We start from the raw sequence: 24,392 nt of genomic DNA, 5'->3' as shown, positions 1-24,392 counted from the left end.
GGTAGCTCAGCGCCGCCAGGGTGTCACCGCGCTCTGACTGCTGTTCTGTTCTTCTCTTCACAGGCGCGACCGCCGCCACCCCGACCTACCGCGGCAGCGAGAGCACGGAGGGGCTGGGGGGGCTGTCAGCCTCCGAGCTGACAGTCATCCAGTGCAAGAATATCCCTGATTACCTCAACGACAGGACCGTGCTGGAGAAACACTTTGGCCAGTTCGTAAAAGTTCTGCGGATTGTGATCAGGCGTAATAAAAAAATGGCTGTTATCCACTTCTATGATCATGTGAGTAGCAGAAGTGGTTGGCACAAGAGTTGGGAGTGTCCAACCTGCAGAACAGAAGTCTCCAGGGATGGCTTAGTGCCCCTTCCAGCACTTAAAGGGAGGTTCCAAAAAGGGGGGAGAGTGACTTTTTACAGGGGAAGGTGGGGAAAGGACAAGGGGGAACAGTTTAAACTAAGTGATTTTAGTTATATGTTAGAAGGAAATCCTTTAATATGCTGAGGCACTGACACAGAGAGGCTGTGGCTGCTCTGTCCCTGGAAGTGTTCAGTGCCAGATTGGATGAGGCTTGGAGCAACCTGGGCTAGTGGAAGGTGCCCCTGCCCATGGCAGGTGGTGGAACGGAATGAGCTTTAAGGTCCCTTCAAACCCAAGCCCTTCTGTGGTTTTATGAAGAGCAGGCTGAAACCTGGGTGCTTGGGGTGGGACCGGCACTGGTGAGCACATCCCTGTGTAGAAGCATAGTATGTTTGTCACTTGGGTGAAAGCTTTGTATCGTGACCACTGTGTTAGAGACAGGGATAGAAGCGTACTGAGCTGCGCCTGAAACGTGGTGGCTTCCAGAGCTCAGCAGTGGCTTTATGTGTCCTGTTAGCAGCTGCCTCTAACACTAAACAGATCTTGCCTGTTTGTTGCCTCGTGTTGCCCAAGCCTGAATTACATTCTGTGCTGTGTTCTTGCTCAGGCAGGACAGCAGCAAGGGCAAGGTGAGCTTGTGGGATCTCTTTAAAGTGACTTGCTTGCTGGAAATCTGTTGTGTTAGTGCTGAGGTGTGTGGAGCAGCTGGTTCAGAGACTATGAGGTCTGATCCTGTTTTGCACTTCAAAACACCCCTTGGGCCTCAAGTGCTCTAAGTTTGCTGTAGCTCTTAGAAAAGCAACATTTTTTTGTGGAAACCAGTCCAGCTGAAGGCATGTAGGTCATAAGTGAGAGGTTAAAATGCAGCAACCAGTATTTTGTGCGACTTGGTAAATGTTTCTCTGGCAGGAACTGTGCTGTGTGTTCGGTGTTTTAGTGTTAATAGTTTTTTGTACTCTTGCTTTTGTTTTCATTCAGGCCTCTGCAGCTCTCGCCAGAAAAAAAGCGAAAGAGTTGCATAAAGGCATAGCAACATTTTGGCAAAAGAAGAAAACAGGTAAGTCTGTTTCCAGATTACTGGGTGATGCGTAAATAGCATGCGAAGTGCTCTTTGCTTTTCCCCGTGTGCTGAGGGTGATGGCAAAATTATCACCATGGAGGGAGATATCATGGTTAGAAACTGCAGTTTCTCTCTTGAATTCACATTGCCTAAAACACTGTACTTGATCTGAACCAAAATGCTGTTTCAGGCATACAGAAGAGCTAAAGACACTTGAAATGACAGTGTAGTTTTACAAGAGAGTTTATAAATCCTTTACATAGCCATGCAACAGCAATATGGTGATGTTAACTTTGTGCTTCTGTTTAGAAGTAGGATTTTTGTTGGGGGTGTAAAAAAACCAGTCTAAAACGCCTTGCTTTCAAGAGCATGGACTGGGATGTGGGCTTCAGCTTTCAGGAAAACGTCCTGAGAACCAAGCTGAGAAGTACTCCGAGTTAATGTTTTGCTGAGGCTGCTGTTCTGTGTATCAACAGTTAAGACACTGTTTGAACTGAAAAAGAGAACCACCCATAGAGCTTAGGAATGGGAAACCTGAATTCCAGGCCCTTCTTGGGATTAGGGCAGGAGGAGGTTGTCCAATCCCCAGAGCAACGCTTGAATTGTCAAGTGCTTCCTTTCTGTTAGCTCTGTGTGTGCAGCATGCGCACCTGTGAGACCCCAACCTGCCAGCCTAGGAATGGTTCACTGCAGCTTTGGCCTGCCACAGGCTTTCCTTCCAAAAAACAAACAGCTGCAGGCTTGTCTGCCTGAAAATTGGCATCTTGAAGCAGCAGCTCTAGGGCTGCCTCTTTGCCTCTTGCCATTTGATCGTGTTGTTACATGCATGGAAATGTATATGGCAGCATTTAAAACAACTGAGCGGGTTTGAGAAATTCAACTGGTTGAAAAATTGCTCCTGGGCGAAGAAATTCTCCCTTTCTGCAAGTGCAGGTGTAACTCATGCTGACCTGAGTCTAAGCTTGGGTAGATGAAATAAATACTTTCATAAATGCTTCCGCAGGAGCACTGGGAATGGTGGTTTGCACAGATGAAATGGATTTCATATCCTATAGGGAGTTATGACTTGTGGATTATATCCTAAACCTGAGAGAGCTTTGCATTCAGATGATGATCAGACTTCATTTGTTGACAATTGTAGCTATTGCTAAGTGATATTTTACTGAAAAATACTTGGTCTTTATAGAGCAGTGACTTGGATAGCAATTGTGGGACAGATCCTGGTGCAAGTTCTCCTGGAAGTTTTGCATGAGTGTACAAAACTAACCCTAAATTTTCTAATAGCATTTTTGTTTAAACAAAGTGCTAACCACCACCCCCATGGGGTCAAGAATGAGTTGTGGCTTCTGCTGCTCAGCTAATACCTGGCTTCCTGCTTATGTGTTGTTTCAGGTCCAGCAAAAAGAGAATTTTCATCCGAGGAGAAGAAAGCAGGTGAAGATGAAGGAAGGCAAAGCAGTGAAGAGCAAAGCTATCAGCATTCCCCTCTTCGAAAACCTTTAATAAGATCCTCTGCCAGCAGTGTCATGCCTGGGAGAAGGTATGTCTGGGAATCAACCTGGCAGGAAATGGAGTGCGTGAAGGAAAACGATGATCGACGTGTACCAAATAGTCATGTTCTTATCGGGGAGTGTCCATCCCTGTCTCTTCTGGTTTGTCTGAATTGCAAGCACAGAGCTCTCACACTTTGTCAGAAAGATGCTCCTAACCGCTTACTAAGGCCTTTTACTTTGGTCTGTGTATTGCTTTTGGGTATTTGGTTCATAACAACATAGCAGCGCCTGCAGTAGTGAGGCACGAGGGAATGGAACAAGACAGTGCAGAGCCAGGGCTGAGCAGTAGTGACACTGTGGTCATGATTCAATAAACTTCTGGAGAGAGTAGTTTGCTTCGCAGGCAGTTAAAGAGTTCTGTGGAATGAGAGTCTCCTCTTTGGAGTAGTTTGGTTCATCATCTTGTCTCGCTTCAAGTGAATGGTCTGTCCAGGAATCCTGTTTTGCAGCAGTCACTGAAGGGGCAAAGTTGTTTTTGTCATACCTCAACAGTGTGTCTAAAATGACTTGTCATATGGTATGTGTAGTCATAGACATACAGCCAGGGGAGGTTTAGGTTGGATATTAGGAAGAGGGTTTTTTTATGGAGAGAGTGATTAGGCATTGGGAATGTGCTGCCCAGGGAGGTGGTGGATTCACTGTGTCTGGAGGTTTTCAGGATGAGACTGGATGTGGCACTTAGTGCCATGGTCTAGTAACCACGGTAGGGTTGGACTTGATGATCTTGGAGGTCTTTTCCAACCTGGTTGATTCTATGATTCTATGATACAGGACAGCTGGACCCTGTAGAATCTCTCTTGTTACAGAAAACATTTTTGGGCTTTATTTTTCCAGGCCAGTTTCTAGCTTAAAATGCAAACTGCTGTGCCATAGTGATCAAAAGTGCCACAAGAGCCATCTGTTTCTGTCCCCTCTATGACACTTTCAGTAACATCTTTTCTGTTGCACAAAGGTTGAGGCTTTCCCCACAACCCAAGAGTGGTTGGCAGCATTGTCAGGGCAGGGCTGAGGATTTAAGCAGAGTAACTCCCGGTGCTTGTGTTAGCTCAGAACAACCTTAGCACATCCACACTTAATTCATTTACTCAATACATTGTCTTGTGAACGGAATAGTCTTCTGATCAGATGCTGGTGTCCTACAGAACAGTGAACTGGTTAAGACCAGGGCATGCATTAGTGTATTGTTGCTGATAAAAAGTCTTCTCTTTCTAGTTCTCCAGCGAAGAAGCCTGGTCTTCGAAAGGCACTGCAGTTTGAGGCAGATCTGTTTGATTCTAATTCTGAAGGGCAGGGCTCAGAGGGCTTGGGAGCTTCGCTGTCCTCTCCTGATAACCTGGTGGGATTAATGGCTGAGACATCTGAAGAAAGGTACAGGCTTCTGGACCAAAGGGACAAAATCATGCGACAAGGTAATTGCACAAGTTAATGAGTTATTTGCTTCTCTGATGGGAAAAAATAGGTGTTTGGGGTTTGTTGCAAAGCTGTTGGGGTATTATGGAAATGGCTTTAAATAGAGAGTTTAACATGGAGCAGTCTGTAAAATACTCTCCTAGTATATTGTTTTTTGTATATTTTTTTCTTGTAGAGCACACAAAAATCTGTTTTGCTTACGGCACATGTAGTTTCTTTTGGAAAATAAAGGGCATTCTGATCATCCTCTGTGAAGGAGGGCATGTAGAGGGATTTTTAGAGATTCACAGAATGGTTTCAGTTGGAAGGGACCTTAAAGCTCATCTCATTCCACCCCCTGCCATGGACCACCTTCCACTAGCCCAGATTGCTCCAAGCCCCATCCAGCCTGGCATGGACCACTTCCAGGGATGGAGCAGCCACAGCTTCTCTGGACAGCCTTTGCCTTTAGTACTTCTCTGAATTCAAACTCTTACCCAGCTGTCAGTTATATCAAGGAATGGCCTTTAATGTCACAGTGCTGCTTGTAAACCCTTCCATCCTGCTCTTGCTGTTTCAAAGCTGACCCTACTTTTAATTTGAGATCTTGTGTTTAGTATTGACAAATTTCTCACCCACTTGATATGGAATTTTGAAATTGGTAATGCTTACTTAGGGCATAGAACATTGGGTATCTTTTAGAATTTCAATCTTTTCAGAAAAACTCTCAGTATCCAGGTGGGATTGTAGGAGAAATGTCCCCAAAGGAGTAGCACAACCCTGGGACGAGCCCCGGAGTAGGGGGAACCCCATCCTTGTGCATTTCAGACTACATCAAGGTGTAGGTACAGCCTTGCATGCTCAGGGCTGGTTTTGGCCCATCAGGGTAACAGCTTGTCATGGGGGAAAAAAAAACCCCAAACCCAAGAAATGCTTAGTGTTTGTTCAATGGTTATTTCTTTTAGCTCGAATTAAAAGGACGGATCTTGGCAAAGCAAAAACTGTTGTTGGCACTTGCCCAGACATGTGTCCTGAAAAGGAGCGTTACATGAGGGAGACACGAAACCAGCTGAGCATCTTTGAATTGCTTCTAGGATCCGACAAGGTAGGAGATTCCCAGGATATGAGTTTGCCAGCTGCTCATTAAGGCTGTTTGTGTTGGTTTGGTGATTACAGGGTTAATTCTGGTTGAAAAATTCTGTAAGCTGTTCGTTAACACCTTTCAGTTCCCTGTGGGTAAACAAGAGAGCTAGAGAATTGCTTTTTCACTTCAAGTCACATCTTTTAGTCAGTTGCAGACAAGTTTTTAGAGCTGTGGTTCGAAAACTCTAATTGCAGCCATATATAATTATATAGAACAAATAAATACTGTCATGAAGGTTTAGAGTTTGAGGTTAAGTCAGCACTTTACTTCAGTAAGGAGCAGACTGTTCAAGGCATAGATGGGGCACTATCCTCTCCCGAAAAGTTGTACATACTCTTTGGAGATTTTGATTATTTTCTTCACATCCTGCAGGTAGATCATGCAGCAGCAATCAAGGAATACAGCAGGTCTTCAGCAGATCAGGAGGAACCTTTGCCCCATGAACTGAGACCCTCTGAGGTGTTGAGCATGACCATGGACTATTTGGTGACCAAGATTATAGATCAGGGAGAAGGAAACTATCGAGAATGGTATGACTTTGTCTGGAACAGAACTCGTGGAATAAGAAAGGTAAGCGCTGTGGTCGGAGATGTTTGGTGATAGACAGCAGAAAATCACAGAGTGCTGTAAAAAAAGTGAAGCAAAAAGCAATGGTCATTCAAACTTTTTGAACTGCAAGGTGACTCAAAGCACAGTGAAGTGGGTTTTCCAAAGGTAATGTCAGGTGACTGTGCTCTTCAACCAGTTCAAAAACATATGTAACACATTCTTTGTCATTCTGGTTAGGATATAACCCAGCAACATCTCTGCAACCCACTGATGGTGTCTCTGATTGAGAAGTGCACTCGCTTTCACATCCACTGTGCTCACCACTTGTGCGAGGAGCCCATGTCCTCCTTTGATGCCAAAATCAACAATGAGAACATGACTAAATGCCTGCAGAGCTTGAAGGAGATGTACCAGGACCTGGCTAACAAGGGGATTTACTGCAAAAGTGAAGCAGAGTTCCGAGGTTATAACGTCTTGCTGAACCTCAACAAGGGTGATATTCTTAGGTGGGAACAAGACATCACTTGTTTTCTCTCTTTGCCTCTGGGTACAATTGAGTTTAGGATAAAGTGCAAACAAATTGCAATTCTACTACTTTTAATTCCATGTTGTTACAGGTTGCAGCTGAATTGTGATGGTTAATATTGAAGCAGAAGGTTTGTCTTTGTCTTTTGTCTCCACAGAGAAGTTCAGCAGTTTCATCCAGAAGTTAGAAACTCACCTGAAGTTAGATTTGCAGTTCAAGCTTTTGCTGCACTAAACAGCAACAATTTTGTGAGGTTTTTCAAGCTAGTGCAAGCAGCTTCCTATCTGAATGCCTGTCTCTTGCATGGTTATTTCAGCCAGGTGAGAAAAATGCAGGTAGATGTTTTTTAAGGTATTCATCGGTAAAACAGTCTGGAATTTGGGGAAGAAAAACTTAGTAGATATTTAGTGTTAAAAATCACATTATTATTGATTCTTCAGAAGTGTTTAAAAATCTGTCAGGAGCTTTCTGCTGTGATAGAAAAGGCAAATGTTAAAATGCTCTCCTTGGCGTGTTTTTCCCTCATGACTGTGTACAAATACATGTACACCCTGAAAGTAATTGGGAGGCAGAGAAGAAAACTGAGAGTCTTGCAATGCAGAGATGAACCTGCACTTTCAGAAGCCCTTGCAAGGTGTTTCTTCTGCACAAGGGGATGTGCTCAAAATGTGCATCATGAAAGAGGAGCAGAAACTAGAATGCAAGTGAACAGAATCTAAAGAGAAAGTTAAATCTGAATGTCTGTCTGGATTTTCGGTGACTAAGTGCTGATGTATTTGACACAATTTTCATGTTTATTGTACACTTTATAGTACATTTTGGGTTCTTTCTTAGCAGTTATGTGGCTTTTTTCTTTTCTCTTCCCCCAGATTCGTAAAGATGGTCTCAAGTCCCTCAATATTGCCTACACTGTGAGCACCCAGAGGTGCACAGCATTTCCCTTGGACCACCTGGTCCGCATGCTGCTGTTCAGAGACTGTGAGGAGGCCACTGATTTCATAAGTTACTATGGCCTGAGTGTATCCGATGGGTAAGTGTGAGGAAAAGGATGCCTAAGGGGGTTAGACCAATGTAAGGTGAAGGGTTACTGTTGGGGGGCTGTTCCTGAAGTTTGGAACCAAAAAAACCCCAAAGAGTAAGAGCTGAGCTCTAGGCAAAGCACTAGATGGGTACAGATTTTAATAACCTGTTCTACTTTTTAACTGCTGTAATTATGTAAAGGTCTTTAATTTTGCATCTTTCCCCCAGGAAATGGGGTTTGTATCCCTGTAGCTACTGTGGCTTCATAGAATCACAGACTGGTTTGGGCTGGAAGGGACCTTAAAGCACACTGAGGTGGGCTTCCACCCCACTGTCATGGGCAGGGACACCTTCCACTGGAGCAGGTTATTCAGAGTCCCATCCAGCCTGGCCTTGGAACACTCCCAGGGATGGGGCAGCCACAGCTTCTTTGAACAACCTGTGCCAGTGCCTCAGCACCCTCACAGGGAAGAATTTCTTCCCAATATCCCATTGAACCCTGCCCCTTGTCAGAGGGAAGCCATTCCCCCTTGTCCTGTCCCTCCAGGCCCTTGTCCAAAGACCCTCTCCAGCTATCCTGGAGCCTCTTTAGGCACTGAAAAGGCCTGTAAGGTCTCCCCAGAGCCTTCTCTTCTCCAGGCTGTACAATCTCAACTCAGCCTGTCTTCACAGGAGAGGAGACTTCGCACAACAACTTTTTTTGGAACTTGTTCTTCGTTTCCTTGGCTTGATAAGGTGACGAGATTTCAAGGATACAAAATTTCTTCAGCCTTCTGAAAGATGTTATAAATAAGAGAGAAACATTTCCCCCAAATGAGAGACTGGATGTTGACCTCAGTTTCCACTGGGCTCCAGGGAATTCTTCCCTAGAAAGAGACATTGTGGATAAGCCAATAGGAGAAAAAAAAAGTTTTAAGTTCCTGTCTTGCAATTGATTTTTGTAGACTGCAGCTCTGTAGGAAATGAGGTTACAGTTCGGCTTCTTGGGAAACTGGCATTATGGTGATGCCTGTGGGGTGGGCTGAAGCTGAACGGTGCAAACCAGGTTTGAGAGGATGTTGGAGGCTAGTAGTTCATAAACATCTGTGGAAATCCGTACATTTTAAGGTGTGTTCATGCAAACTTGGATTCTCAGGAGATTAGAAAAGGCAAAAAACCCCATGCCAGTTAGTGATCTATTTCCTGTTGACATTCTGTTTTGAAACAATAAATTTTAGAACTGAAAACCTCTAGGTCACTGGAGCTTTGAGGATATAGAATAGAATCATAGAATCAACTGGGTTGGAAAAGACCTCAAAGATCATCAAGTCCAACCCTACTGTGGTTATGAGACCATGGCACTAAGTGCCACATCCAGTCTCATCTTCAAAACCTCCAGGGATGGTGAATCCACTACCGCCCTGGGCAGCCCATTCCAATGCCTGATCACTCTCACCGTAAAAAATCTCTTCCTAATATCCAACCTAAACCTCCCCTAGCAGAGCTTGATTCTGTGCCCTCTTGTCCTCCTGCTGGTTGCCTGGGAGAAAAGACCAACCCCCACCTGACTCCAACCTCCTGTCAGGGAGTTGTAGAGGGTGATAAGGTCTCCCCTGAGCCTCCTCTTCTCCAGGCTAAACAGCCCCAGCTCCTTCAGCCTCTCCTCTTGGGACTGTATATACTCCTGGTTGTTGTTTTTGTCTTTCCCCAGGGGTTACGTGGAGCTGAATCGCTCAGCTTTCTTGGAGCCAGATGGATTGCCCAAGCCACGGAAATCCGTGTTTGTCAGCCAGAAGCTCCGTGTCTCTGTTGGGGAGGTTGTCAATGGGGGGCCCTTGCCCCCAGTGCCCCACCACGTGCCTGTGTCCAGCTTCAATGGGCAGAACAAGTACGTCGGTGGAAGCACCTCTGTGGATCAAGCTAGTAGTAGCCAAAAACCCAGTGTGGAAGCAACAGGTAAGAGTAAACATGCATTTTAGGTACTGCTCAGGAACATACTGCTGAGTCAGCTCTGTGAGTTCTAGCTTAGGAACCAGAAACAGTTCTTGGATGAAATCCATGGATTGAAATTGCATGGAAATTTAACTGCAATGAAAGCATGACAGTTTAAATCATAATAGAATCCCAGAATGGGTTGGCTTGAAAGGGACTTTAAAGCTCATCCCGTTCCAACCCCCTGCCATGGGCAGGGACACCTTCCATGGGGCTAGGTGCTCAGGTGTGTTTATGTATCTAAAAGCCAAGAACAACTTGATGGATAAAATGTATTTCCCGGTTTAGGAAATGAGTCAAGTTTTGCCAGCATAGGTCAAATAGGATATACTTGCTTAACTCAGAAAACTTCCCTTCGCAGTTTGCATATTGTGATTTGCAGCTGTTTGTTCTCACTCTATGTGTAGTCATGACGGTTTTCAGGTTAGTTCAGCCTATGCTTTGCTGTCCTGTCTGAAAGTACAGATATCACGTGTGGGTGCTAGGTGTGCTCGACTTAACAGTTGTTTTGTTAGAGATGTATGTGCGTGGTCCTGGAGATAATGTGCCATGAAATTTTTTGAATGTTTTGTACAAAATATGGAATAGAAACTAATGTATGTTTCTAGGATATAATTATGCTTTTAGTTTTAAGGCAACAAGCTCCTGTTGTGGACTTATTGTATAACCTGATGAGTTTTGTCAGACTTCTGAAGACAGTTTTGATTCTGTTTGTGACTCACCTAGTTTCCTTAATTTTCCTCCTCCTTTCTCCCAAGAAGGAAGAGTGGAAAGCAAAGGTGTGGATTTAGATCCCGCAGCAGTAAGAGTCCAGCCCCCAGCGCATCTCCTGCCTGTGCTGTTGCCTCGTCAGCTTGTGCCAGTCCTGCCTCCTACACAGCCCATCTCCCAGCCTAGTGCACAGCCTGAGCCTCAGCCTTCAAAACCTCATCCTGGCTACACAGACACGGTATGGAAATTTAAACCCATCATGAAACACTTGGGAGAGATCTGTAAAATACAATAAAAGGTACCTGAGGTCTTACAGGTTTTTTAGTTTTCAGGAATATATGTCTATTTCATAGAAATATAAATCATAGAATCAGCTGGATTGGAAAGGACCTCTAAGATCATCAAGTCCAACTTGACCATGGTTACTAGACCATGGCACAAAGTGCCACATCCAGTCTCATGTTAAACACCTCCAGGGATGGTGAATCCACCACCTCCCTGGGCAGCCCATTCCAATGCCTGATCACTCTCTCCATAAAAAAATCTCTTAATATCCAACCTAAACCTCCCCTGGCAGAGCTTGAGTCTGTGTCCTCTTGTCCTCCTGCTGGTTGCCTGGGAGAAGAGACCAACCCCCACCTGACTCCAACCTCCTGTCAGGGAGTTGTAGAGGGTGATAAGGTCTCCCCTGAGCCTCCTCTTCTCCAGGCTAAACAATCCCAACTCCCTCAGCCTCTCCTCATGACACTTGTGCTCGAGTCCCTTCACCAGCCTCGTTACTCTTCTCTGGACCTGCTCCAGCACCTCAATATCCCTCCTGAACTGAGGGGCCCAGAACTGAGCACAGGATTTCAGATGTGGCCTCACCAGCGCTGAGTCCAGGGCAAGAATGGTGACCACGCTGTTCCTGATCCAGGCCAGGATGCCATTGGTCTTCTTGGCCACCTGAGCACACTGCTGGCTCATGTTCAGCTTCCTGTCTATCCAAACTCCCAGGTCCCTTTCTGCCTGGCTGCTCTCCAGCCAGTGGAGAGCACAGTGGAAAGCCTTACTCCCAGTTTACACCCAGACCATTCTGAGAAGGACTGCGCCTCGCTTCAGCTACTGCTGCTTCTGTGTTACAGGACATCACCGAAGTGGTGGATGGGCTCGTGCATGATGTCCTCAAAGGAGAATGCAGAGAAGTGGGCAGAGCAGGAGCAGCTTACGTGGCTGCTGCCATCTGGTAAAGAGCATTTATTGTTGGTTTTCCTTGAGTCTGTCATCAAAGTGGCCATTTGCCATAGCAGCTCTGTGTGTGAAGATCATAAAACTAAGTGCTGTGAGGTTTGTAGTGGGGAGAGTGTAACTGATGCAATTGAGGTGAAAGCAGACTTGTCTTCAGATGTCTACTGCTGTCACTAGCTTAAGGGAAGGTCGACCCAAACCTGTGGCAGCCTTGCCTTGCAGGAAACATTTGTTGTGGAAGGGAAGGTGCCCAAAGCAGGAGAAGAGCAGCAAGTTCAGGTCTGGCTGCTTCTCTGCTTCACAGAATGCTGCTTCTTCAGGGCAGTAGGTAGAGCCATAGATGTGGGATGTGACCCAAGCAGGTATTATTCCACCAGTGTTTTGGTTATTGCTGAACCAGAACAGCTGACCCAGACTGACTAAAGTCCATTCCATGTGATGTCATGGTCAGCAGTAAAACTGGGTTAGAGGAAGAGGAAGGTGGGGGTTTGTGGCTTTCAGAGTGGACATTGATTGGAGACTGTCTGGGTATCACTCTGCCTGTGGAAAATGGTAGCTGACTGCCTTTGCTTTGCTCAATGAGCGTTTTTCCTTTGCTTATTACAGTCTCTTTATCTCCATCTGTGAGTTTTCTTGCTTTTTTCCTTCCTGCTCTCTCCCCTGTCCCAGTGTGGGGAGAGGAGTGAGCCAGTAGCAGTGTGGGTGCTTGGCTAGTAACTGGGGTCAGTCCACCACAAAGAGCAAGGTGTGGGTGAGGAAAGCACAGACCTGGGGCTTTGAAAAGCTCCCTGGCCTTGAAAAGAGAATTGCTGTTTCTGCACAGCACCTCGGATGCCACTGTGGAGGAGCTCATGACTGAAGTGATGGCAGAGATCCTCAGGCAAGTGGCTGGAAGTGTGCTGAGTGTGGAAAGGGAGCGTGTCCAAGAGGAACGGCGCAGAGTGGAGGAAGAGAGGTGAGGCACTGCTTTGGCTGTGGGGAAGGGTGAGTGGGGTACACCCTCAGGCAACGTAACGACAGCTGGTGCCAGGCTGAGTCCTTGTGCCCATGGTCCAGCCCTTTGTCTTTCTGCCACACCTTGGACTCCCCTGGGATCATGCAGACAGGGTGTCCCTTCTGTCTGCTCAGGTGATTGGCTAGTTAGCATTTTGGTGACCTCACTGAGCCGCTGTGAAAGTGGTGGGTGGGAATTTAGGATGTCCCCCAGAGAGGGACATGCATCCCAGCCCTGCTGTATGAGTGAGCTACTTACTGGTTTGGGTTGGAATGGACCATAAAGATCATCTATTTCCAACCCCTTGCCATGGGCAGGGATGCCACTCACTAGATCAGGTTGCTCAGGGGTAAATACTTCCCTCCAATAACCCCATTGTCGTCCATATTTTTGAGGGAAACCTGACTTCATGCAGAACTGTTTCTCTTTAGAAACCAGCTAGTGGGAACTCAATTTTAGGCAAATCAACTGTTTTACAGTGCATGTAGTGCTTGTGTAAGTAAGCAGCAGGTTTGCCAGTGTAAGTCCTGACTCTGTCCTTCTAGGCAAAGGCAGGAAAGAGAACAGTTGATAAAGCAGTTGAGCCAGTTGCTGGGAATGGAGTTAATGGAAGAAGTAATAAAGGAGAATGTTCAAGAAGCTTCAGCCAATGAGTTAAGGTATGTACAACATGCTGTATGCTGTAGTCTGGTTTACTAAATGTTATGGTCTTCCCTGGTTGCCCCTCAGCCCACAAACTTGTGTTTGCTGCAGATTTGCACCTCACTAGAGGTCTTGGTTTGTTTTATTTGGGATTAGATGTGCCTTGGAAAGAGACCAGCAGGCCCGTATTGCCCGGTGTTCAGAAGAAGTGTGTGGTCACTGTATGGAGCTCTTCCTAGAGGATGAGATTTTCCAGATTGCCAAGGAAACCCTTCAGGAGCTCCAGTGTTTCTGCAAGTACTTGCAACGGTGAGTTACCACCCTGGGACACAACTGCATTTCTTAGGAGCATTGGCAAAGAGCAGTTAATAGAGATGGAACTACAACTCTCTGGTTATATTTTTTTGTGGCAGTTTTTCATCTCTTATCTCCATGATAAGAGTAGGCCTCACAATCTTATTGCCAGCCTCTGCCACATTACTCAGCTCTGTGTGGGGAGGGAAGCACACCTTGTTGGAGTCGGGTAATGAGCTTGGTAGGAGATTGCAGCTTCACTCTGTCTAGAAACTTGTAATAATTTATGCTTTCTTTTGACGCTTGTTTTTCTGGATCTGTGCTGTTTCATGGTTGTTGTGTACAAATACCTGATGATGAAGGTCTGCAGAAGAGTTTATGACCATAATGTATTTATCTGTTCTCTTCCAAAGGTGGAGGGAAGCAGTGGCAGCTCGAACAAAGTTGAAACGTCAAATGAGGGCATTTCCAGCTGCTCCCCGTGGCATGGACTCAGAACACCAACTGAAAGCACTGTCTCCCAGTGCAGAGTGGCCTATAACCATGGAGAACTTGTGCAAGAGATTTGTAAACCTGGGGCATGGAGGAAAGCTGGGAATCTCTTGCACAAGGTAAGGATACTTCTAGTGGCATTAGTTGTCAATCTTGTTGAGTTTTGGAAGATGAGTTACAAAAAAAATTCTTCCATTGTGGATGTTAATGTTCTTGCAGAACTGTTTGTTCTTAAATAACCCCCAAAAAACTATCTGCACCAATGCCATGACCAGGACTGAAAATCCAAGTAAATACTTCTGTTAGCAGCAACTTTCTGAAGCATCTGTGGTACTTCTTAGGCCTCTGTGTTTTCTAAATTATGTTAAAGCACCTGTTTTATATAAAAAATTATAACCAAGAATATTTTGTTTCCAGACTGAACTGGCTGAGAAACAAGACAATGCATGAAATTAAAGTTCAGCACTTCTACCAGGAGTTGGTAAGGTATGCTAAAGTTTGGTTCTTGTTTCCTTTCAAAGCAAGCTGTAACAGAAATTCTTGAAAATGGCAGTAAGGTATGGCCAGTCATGCTTGGACGTCCACTTGCAGCCTTACTTCAGAGAGTATCTTTGAAGTAAGGCAAACTGGAAGACCATAGAATGGTTTGGGTTAAAAGGGACCTTAAAGATCATTTTGTTAGTTCCAACCCCCTGCCATGGGCAGGGACATCTTCCACTAAAGCAAAGTGAATGAAGGCATTAGGCCATCTGATCCTCTTGGGTATAACTTTAAGGATCTGATGGATATTACAAGGATGTTTTTTGTATCTGGGTGGGATGGGGTATGGAAGGAGAGGAGTAAATAAGCTGCAGTGACCCAGAAAGTCTGACTTCCTATGGCTCCTCATGCACTCCGGTGTTCTGGGTGTGTGTAGGATCAGGGTGGAAGTGAAGCAATATACATATGGTCCTGAAATCCCCAAAGTAAGGCTCACGTAACAGATTTAACAGCTGTAATTCCTGAAAGCATCTGGTCTGTGATGGAATAGATGGGCAACAGATCTAAAGAACTATCTGGACAGTCACTACTTGTGGTAACATGGGGTAAAATGTTTCTAAAATTGTGGTAGCTAAAGTAGGCCTTAGTGACAAGAATGAGCATTGTCTTAGTAGAACGATGTGAACCTACACCTGTGTACCTACCCATATGTACCCATTATCTTAGTAAAATGATGTGAACCTATACCTGGTACCTATCTGTGCTAAAGAACTATCTGGACAGTCACTACTTGTGGTAACATGGGGTAAAATGTTTCTAAAATTGTGGTAGCTAAAGTAGGCCTTAGTGACAAGAATGAGCATTGTCTTAGTAGAACGATGTGAACCTACACCTGTGTACCTACCCATATGTACCCATTATCTTAGTAAAATGATGTGAACCTATACCTGGTACCTATCTGTGCCACCTGCACTGCATAATAGATAATTATGCAACTATTATGGGAAAAGGGAACTCAAACTCATGCTTGGGTGAAATACAACAATAATGAAAGGGAACTCGAACTCATGCTTGGGTGAAATCAATAGAACAATAGCAAAGTAATGATTAACGTATGATTATACAATGATTGTGTAAAAGAAGAGTATAAAAATGTATCCATCTCAGATCCATGTCAGAGTCAGATTTGGGTTTGTCTGTACCTCTGATTCCCAGAGCTCTTCAATAAAAGCACTGCATATAATCATCCAGTGATTATGTGTTTGCCATGCTAACACTTGCATTTCACAAGTTACAACACTACAAGACAGACATTCTTCAGGTGGGAAAGTGCACTGGGGTGGGTCTTTTCACCAGCTTCTGTCTCTCTTTAAGTGAGTTAGCTTGGACTCCTCTGGATCTTGTCTCATTAGTCACTGAACATATTCCAGTTCAACAAGAACAGGTTTTTTGGAAGGTGCTCTTGGTTTTGCCAAGTGATGATGAATATTCCAAGGATGATCCCAACAGGTGAGTAGAAGAGTTGGTTGCCAAGTCCCTTTCTCGAACAGGGCAGACTTCTATTTGATGGATGAAGACTAGTAGTAAACAGCCCTTGATGTATTTTTGCCTGTATAATGTCAAATTCCCCATTTGTGTTTTTTTCTTCCAGAGCACTCTAAAGAATATAGCTGTAATTTATTGCAGTGATCTGTATTTGCCAACATTGTTTAATTCCTTTTGCTCATACTGAAAACAAAACCTTGATATATGATGATTTCAGTACATTTCATATTCAGCTATTTATTTGGGTTAGTGATCATAACCTAAGTATATAGGAGTATGAAAGGTTGTGGTGTCTTAAGAGATGTTGATACTAACGCCCTAAAGTGCCATTCTTGACAACAAAAGCCCCCAAACCCCACTTTTTCTTGTTTGCTAGGATACTGGTGGATTGGTTGAAAGCCAAGTTTATGGGAGACAAAATATGTGAGAAAAATGCTTCGCACTCAGAAGGCAAAATCCAGACACTGACGTTATTTAATTCTCCTGGCGTTCAGGGGAGCAGAAGCATTCAAGTCAGTGTATGCATAAAGGTAGGTGATAACAGCTTCCTGATACCTAAGAGTCCATAAAAGCAGTGGACTCTTTTCCAGTGGATGTTGTGTCCTGTCAGATGGAGGGAGATTATACTGGGAGGGATGGGGTTGTTGGAAAGGCCTGAAAAAAGATGTATTTTTTTAACTTGTTTCAAGTCAGCTGAGTAAACACCTGCAATAGCAGAACCCAAATCATAATTCCTGGTCCCAAATCAGGTACTGAAGGACACTTCTGTGTTCACCTGCATCTATCACACACATCCATGTTGGTCTGATAGCAGGTCATTGTCTCTCGTTTTGCAGAGTTCCTGGTAACGGATATCAGAGCTGAATGGGGGTGATGATAAGCTGCAGATTTGGGTACGAAAATAGCCTTGTTCAGCTGCATTATTGTTGTCATCTTTATTGCTCATCTAGGTGGCACATGGTGCACTCTCTGACTTGGAGCTTGATATGGTCGAGACACAAAAAGACTTGCTTGGGACCAGTGGCCTCATTCTCCTCCTGCCCCCCCGAGTTAGGAGTGAAGATGTTGCAGAAGATGATGTTTATTGGCTTTCAGCTCTGCTGCAGCTGAAACAGTTGCTTCAGGCCAAACCTTTCCACCCCATAGTTCCTTTGGTGGTTCTAGTTCCAAGTTGGGAAGAAGAGGAGGCCATGGAGAAGGAAGTAGAAGATGGTATGTGATTACATCTGTGTCTTGAAAATGAGAATGTTTAGGGCTGCCTGAAGCAAAACTGTTGTGGCTGGTGCAGCCTCTCAATGACATCATCCAGTAAAGGGAGAGTCTGTGAAGTACAGCACTTTGCTGAGCTTTGCTAAAAATCCTGATGTCTTAAGAGCTCATCAGTTTTGGCTTCCAGTTTTCCTTCACGCGCAGTGTTTGATCCTGAGAGTCTGTGGGCAGAGCTCTAGGAGAGCAGTGGTGCTGTGAATGCAATGTAGAGTGTGTGGGCAAAGGAAGTATGTTCTTTCTGTGTGTACATGGTGGGTTTTCTCATTTTTTTCAGGTTTGATGCTGCAGGACTTGATTTCAGCCCAACTTATTTCCAGCTACACCATAGTGGAGCTTCCAGGTTCTGTCAGTGACCTAGAAGGCACCAGAAGGGTGAGAACAGCTAGCAATACTTGACTGGTTTATCATTAACCTCTTGAATGCCAATGCCTTACAAGGAATTACTGTATTCTCAGTAGCTTAAATTGCAACTGAGACTTGTGTGATGGGATATTTTTCCCGTTGACTTTTCTGTAACATGGTTTTGGTTCAAAAAGCTTTGTTAACCATTTTGTCACACACCTTAATCTGCTGGAGTGTGGTTAATAGTGTTGATAGTGAGTCCAGCATCAGCCAGAACTATTCTCAAATGAAATATTTCTGTTACCTTCCCATTATTTGTGACTGTTCTGTTTTAACTGACTAGAGATCAGTGGCATTTGCTGCAAAAAAAAAAATAGTTCCATCTGTGTCATACTAAAAATTGCACTGAGACCAAAATTCATGGATTGGCTAAGTCCATTCATGTCTGCCCTGCCTATTGCTGCCCAACAAACAAGTGGTAGTGGTGGATAAACATTTTTATCCTTAAGCTCACAGTCCTAAAATGCAAAGGACTTTGTCGTTCTTCATAGTGGATGGGACTGAGAGATGCCTCTGTCCTCTCACTTGTGTGATGAAGGATTGTATGGATCTCTCCTTGACAAGCCTAGAGGGATGCTCCCCCACAAACCCTCACAACTTACATCTCTGTAGTTCAAGGGCTGCCAGGGTCAGACATGGCTTTGCTGGATATGGTCACCCTGGGCTAATTTCTGTCAATCTGTCCAATTTTTCCTGGATAAGTTTTCAACATCCCCAGTGTCCTGCAGCAGGGAATGCCAGTGAACAGCTGTGCCTCATGTGAACAGCCTCTTTTCTGTCTGTTCCTGAGCCTGCTGCATGGGAATGTAGTTTGTGACCACCTAGCTGGAGAATCATTGCTGCAAATATTGGGATGATGATAGTATGCAGCAAAATGCAAACAAATCAACTGTCTTGAATAATGTTACGCCAAAATTAGGTTTGCAGGATTTAACCCTCTGTGTCTGATCACTGTGGAGCAGTTTCCAACCATCCTGTTTTGTGTGTCACAGATCTCTGTGGCAGTGGGCTGGCTGGTTTCCCAGTGTCCTGACTCCCTTGAGCTTTGCAGTCAGCCCCTTCAGGAGTACATTGAGGATGGGATTGATGGTGAATTTGGCAAGCGCTTCTACCACGACTGGAAGGAGAGGCGTTCAGCTGGTCTTCCATCCCAGGAGCCTGGGACCATCATAGAGCTCTACAACAGTGTGTTGCAGTTCCTGGCTGATGTGGCATCCTCAGAGCACCTTTGTGACTTGTCTTGGCCTGTCACAGAGTTTTCAGAACCTGGGGGTAACAAGCTGTTGCCCCACCTGCAATGGAACATGCCAGATCACCTGGCCTGGCTGAAGAAGGCTGTGCTGTCCTTCCAGATCCCATACCTAGATCTTCCTCCATTAGGTGGTAGGTCCTTCACACTGTAGTATCCTCCTGGCAGCACAGTGTTCTCAGTGATGTGCCTGTGCTGTATTGATTCTGTCACAAATTCTTGCACTTTAGTGGGTTTTTTTTTTGTTCTGTAGCTCCTTGGCGTCCTGTTTGCTGCATGATTTTTCAGTATGTTTCTCAAATTGCAAGTTCTTCCCACACTGAGCCACTGATCCATTCTCAAGTGGAGAATCTACTGAGGAAAACTTACCAAAAGTGGAAAAACAGAGCAACTGGCAACTCTGATGAAGATGGACCTTCTGTTGATGAGATCCCTTGGGATTGTATCGTGGCAGTCTGCATTGATCATAAACTGAGAGACTGGAAACCACCCAAACTGCCTATTGCTCCAGGTATTGTGTCCTCCTACAATACAGGTGATACTTGTTTGTACATTTCAACTGTGTGAGTTTTTTGTTTGGCTTAACTATAGGGAGCCTATGAATGAAATGACTACTTAATCCTCTGAATTTGGATGCAGTAGAACTTTTAAGACTAAGAGAAAGCAGCATTTTACAGTCTTTCCCAGTAATCTGGTATCAGTTGATAATAAATCAGCTCAAGAAGGATCCTTTTTGCAAGCAGATTACAACTGAAAACTGCTTGAAAGAGAACACATGCTTTGGATAGACAGGAAGCTGAACATGAGCCAGCAGTGTGCTCAGGTGGCCAAGAAGACCAATGGCATCCTGGCCTGGATCAGGAACAGTGTGGTCAGCAGGACCAGGGAGGTGATTCTTCCCCTGTACTCGGCGCTGGTGAGGCCACATCTTGAGTACTGTGTGCAGTTCTGGGCCCCTCAGTTCAGGAGGGATATTGAGGTGCTGGAGCAGGTCCAGAGAAGAGCAACGAGGCTGGTGAAGGGACTCGAGCACAAGTGCCATGAGGAGAGGCTGAGGGAGCTGGGGTTGTTTAGCCTGGAGAAGAGGAGGCTCAGGGGAGACCTTATCACCCTCTACAACTCCCTGACAGGAGGTTGGAGTCAGGTGAGGGTTGGTCTCTTCTCCCAGGCAACCAGCAGGAGGACAAGAGGGCACAGACTCAAGCTCTGCCAGGGGAGGGTTAGGTTGGATATTAGGAAGATCCTTTTTTTATGGAGAGAGTGATCAGGCATTGGAATGGGCTGCCCAGGGAGGTGTTGGATTCACCATCCCTGGAGGTTTTTAAGGTGAGACTGGATGTGGCACTTAGTGCCATGGTCTAGTAACCATGGTAGGGTTGGACTTGATGATCTTAGAGGTCTTTCCCAACCTAGTTGTTTCTATGATTCTATGATTTGCTCCCTAATTGCCTTTTTAATACTCAGCTTTTCTTCTGAAGAAAAAAATCTGTGCTGATGATAAACATTGAGTTTGCGTTTATTCACAGAAGCAGTAAGTAAAGATGGTCAGATACGTGTGTACTACTTCAGGGAGCATTTAAAGAACTTCACTCTCCCTGCTTCATGGGATCAAGCCAGACTGCGCACGCAGGAGGAGATCCGGCACGGCCACGAGAGGTGAGGTGGCTGCTAGCAGTCCTGTGGGAGGGAGTAGCATTCAGCTGTCCATAGTGAACTCCAGGGATCTTGTGTGGGGCCTCTACAATGTTGAAAACCAGCATATGGCATCCTCCACAGTATGCTTGTGTGCATCTTTCTGAAATGATGTACAAGGCTGTGCTGGCACAGGGGAGTAAGTAGATTTTGTTTCTGCAGGCTCACTCAGCTCTCAGAGGAGTGGATTGCTCGGAGAGTGCTGGAAGTGTTATAATTAGAGAAATTCTACCAAAAAACCCTGCTGCTGAGGCTTTGGAATTCAGTTTGTGCAGGGCCTGGTGGGAAAACAGCGTGTGGTTGAGAAAGGGTATGATAGATTGAGGGGATAGGATACCTTAGTGCTGAGTGGCACTAAAGTGTTTGAGGTGTCAAGAGTCTAGCACGCTTCCATAGCCTCACTCAGAGGGAAGCGACTCTTCCCTCTTGGAAGCTTAGCTGCACCTCTGCTGTGCAGAGGGTGGTATTTGGGGTGAATCTTGGTCTCTGGTCATTTTAGTTCCTCTCTGATCACGTCGTGATATGTTGGACCCTAGTTCAAGGGAAATATTTCTCCATCACTTCTCACCTCCTGGTTATTTCCAAGCTTCAAGCTAATAGGGAAAAATCAACACACTCATACCAATTCTGTGCTTTTGTTTGGTTTTGTTGCTTTTTTTTCCTGCCCTGTCAGGTCAAGGATAAAATCTCCCAAGTCCTTTAAGAAACCCTACAGCATCTCCGTGATGCCAGGTCAGTATGGCTCTGGCATGACCAAGTCGGGGCAGGAAGCAAGCATTCCCAGCACAGATGAATTCACAGACATGTCCTTGGCCCAGGAGTGTCTGTTGGCACAGCTGCAACTGGAAAAAACAGAAAGCAGGAGGTAAGTTCCCAGGGCAGCGTCTTTTCCTTGCAGCTCCAGCCCAGGGTTGGAAACCATTGCTAACTTGTATGGAATGGGAAGCTGAGCAATGTTGGGAAACAGCCCAGACTGTTTCCAGTTTCATCTGATTTCATCAAGCACATCAGTGTGGTTCCCTGCTCTCTCATGGGAACAGTCCAGGGTGGTACAAGTTCTTGGAAGTTTTGGGAATGGTGGGAAACTATGTGGTGAATCAGGCCACCAGAACTGAAGCAGTGCAGTGTGCACAGTGATCTGTGTGTCCCACAGTGTCACAAATGATTGTAAAGTCCACTCTGGAATGTCTGTAGTGATGCAGATCACAAAGATGAAGAACTAAAGCTCTTGAGGGTTGACCCAAGAGATTTTTGTCTCTTCTGCCTTCCCCATCCCCAGATGTCTTCAGTCTGTGTGGCTTCTTTCTATACCACAGTCTTCTGTGGTGGATTTTTGTCATAGCAGTGGTGTGTGTCAGAACATTTTGAAAATCATAGAATCATGGAATTTTTAGGAGTTAGAATGGACCTGATAGATCATCCAGTTCCAACCCCCTGCCATGGGCAGGGACACCTCCCCACCAGAGCAGGTTTCTCAAGGCTTCATCCAGCCTGGCTTTGAACACTGCCAGGGCTGGGGCAGCCACAGTTTCCCTGGGCAACCTGTGCCAGTGTCTAATGACTGTGGAGGTCAGACAGTGCTGAACCCAAAACTCTTAGTTAACCCTGACTTACAGAGACTAAGGCTACAATCTGATTGGTGCTCTTGACCTTCCCATCCAGGTTTGAAGAACAGTTGCACCAATATCTAGCTGAGGGCACTGAGCCCCTTGGGGATCTGCTAGATCTTCCTCTCTATCTCCCCCAGTCCCTGCTCTCCACCCCAGCTGTCACCTGTCCATTGGTGAAGAGTCCTGTGTCACCTGCTCAAGAGGTAAGATAAGGTGGTCCTTGCATTGACTAAGGCTCGGAGGAGTAGGGTAGTTGCAAAACCATTTGTGGGAATTACCCTGGGAAAGTCTGTCTCATCTCTTTTCCTCCTGCCCAGGCTGGGAGTCAAGAGGAACCTGATGTTTTGCAGACGGAGCGAAGCTCTTCACTGTCAGACAGACTGAAACACTTGCAGCAACTGCTTAGAGCAACCAAGGAGGCCGAAGCTGCCTCTGAGCTCCATCTCTCAGTTCTGGTGGACATGGTGGATATTTGAGCAGAACTGAGATACAGAGACTTGTGAGAGGAATCCAGGTGATCGAACAGACATGCTCCTGGGTCAGCAGGTCATTGCTGGCCTGGGACTCCTTCCTGTTCTGCTGCACAGGCACAGAGAAAAGTCAAATGCTTTTCTTGGAAGGCCTTAAATGACACTTAGGTGTTTTTCTTTCTCCCAGCTGTCATGGGTAAGCATGGCTTCAGCTGGAGGAAACCATAAGGAATCACAGGGTCCCTGGAACATCAGTGCAATTGCTCTGCAGAGACAGCATCCCTGGAATGTCTCAGCTCTGTGCTGCCTTCGTGCAGGAGGAAGCAGCACTATAGTTTGAAGTTCCTGTTCTGTTCTCAGGAATGTCAATACTGTCATTCTCAAGCTGGAGCAATACTTGGCCGTGTTTTGGTACTTCATATTGCTCAATGCAAATCCAGAAGGATTTTTGTGCTTCTGGGCCCAAGTGTTATTGTATTCAATGCTTGCAGCATTTAAATCAGCTGAGTTGCTTATTCTACAGATTCAGTGTCATGCTGGAAAGCAGGATGCTTCCTTCAGTCTTCAGTAGACAGCTGTGGAGGAGCAGTTTTCTTCATTTCTGCAGTATTCTTGTACAGCTAATCATTCTTCATTTCTTAGAAATCAGCAATTTTTTCTCAAACAGAACTTTCTGCCTGGTGAAGTATAAATTACTGTAGTAAACACTGAGTGTCTTGCCTGCCAGACCCCAGTTGTCTGACTTCCTCCTAATTTCATTTGAGATATTCAGCTGCTTTTCAAAAAAAGTAATTTTATGGTTTTTTGGGTTTTTTTAACAGCATTTCATTTGTATCATTTCTCCTAAGCCCCAAATAGCAATTGGTAGCATGTTAAATTGAAGTCAGAAATTTCAAACTGGAAAGATTGTGCTTTGAGGCTGTGCTTGGGTTGAGTTGAACTGGCTTCATGTGAAGTCTGTGCCCTGCTCTCATATTCTCAGTTTACCTGGAATTCAGCTATCAGACCCAAAAACCATCTACTGTAAATGTTTTTTGTACCTAATAAATTTTTACTGGTTTGAAAGGTGCTGTTGCCCATGGTACAGGATGCTTTTGGAGGCGGGGTAGGGGGAGCTGCTGCCTTTATCGCTGGGATTCAGTTCTGGTCCTCAGTTCAGGAGGGATAGTGAAGTGCTGGAGTGGGTCCAGAGAAGAGCAACGAGGCTGGTGAAGGGACTCGAGCACAAGTGCCATGAGGAGAGACTGAGGGAGCTGGGGTTGTTTAGCCTGGAGAAGAGGAGGCTCAGGGGAGACCTTATCACCCTCTACAACTCCCTGACAGGAGGTTGGAGTCAGGTGGGGGTTGGTCTGTTCTCCCAGGCAACCAGCAGGAGGACAAGAGGGCACAGACTCAAGCTCTGCCAGGGGAGGGTTAGGTTGGATATTAGGAAGAGATTTTTTTTTTATGGAGAGGGTGATCAGGCATTGGAATGGGATGCCCAAGGAGGTCGTGAATTCACCGTCCCTGGAGATTCTGAAGGTGAGACCAGATGTGACACTTAGTGTCATAGGCTAGTAACGATGGTGGGGTCGGACTCGATGATCTTGGAGGTCTTTTCCAACCCGCTTGATTCTATGTTTTCTGGAGTTCCAGCGTGGGGTGGAGAGGCTGGTCACGCTCCTTGGAACCTCCGTATAATTCCGCTGCCGGATGAGAACCTCCAGCTGCAGCAAAATCACGACGAGGGTGGGATTCGAACCCACGC

General features: G+C 45.5%; 1 protein-coding gene across 1 annotated transcript; it reads left to right on the top strand.

The window, feature by feature from the left end:
* Positions 1-63: 63 nt before the first annotated feature.
* MCM3AP (minichromosome maintenance complex component 3 associated protein) lies at positions 64-22,651 on the top strand (the record flags this gene model as incomplete). The annotated part of the gene is made up of 27 exons (XM_009078272.1): positions 64-281; positions 1,335-1,413; positions 2,809-2,956; positions 4,182-4,378; positions 5,324-5,463; positions 5,875-6,072; positions 6,289-6,557; positions 6,735-6,897; positions 7,447-7,607; positions 9,288-9,532; positions 10,327-10,517; positions 11,404-11,504; positions 12,330-12,461; positions 13,046-13,159; positions 13,299-13,451; positions 13,850-14,047; positions 14,346-14,414; positions 15,783-15,917; positions 16,330-16,483; positions 16,904-17,165; positions 17,497-17,594; positions 18,617-19,007; positions 19,127-19,384; positions 20,400-20,529; positions 21,239-21,430; positions 22,228-22,378; positions 22,493-22,651. Coding segments are annotated over 27 exons (4,706 nt in total), but the record flags the coding sequence as incomplete, so codon positions are not given.
* Positions 22,652-24,392: the final 1,741 nt, after the last annotated feature.

This window comes from Acanthisitta chloris, unplaced genomic scaffold, assembly GCF_000695815.1.
Source record: "Acanthisitta chloris isolate BGI_N310 unplaced genomic scaffold, ASM69581v1 scaffold3707, whole genome shotgun sequence".
Classification (NCBI taxonomy): domain Eukaryota; kingdom Metazoa; phylum Chordata; class Aves; order Passeriformes; family Acanthisittidae; genus Acanthisitta; species Acanthisitta chloris.
The sequence above is the reverse complement of the archived record's forward strand: the minus strand, read 5'-3'. Positions and strand labels throughout refer to the sequence as shown.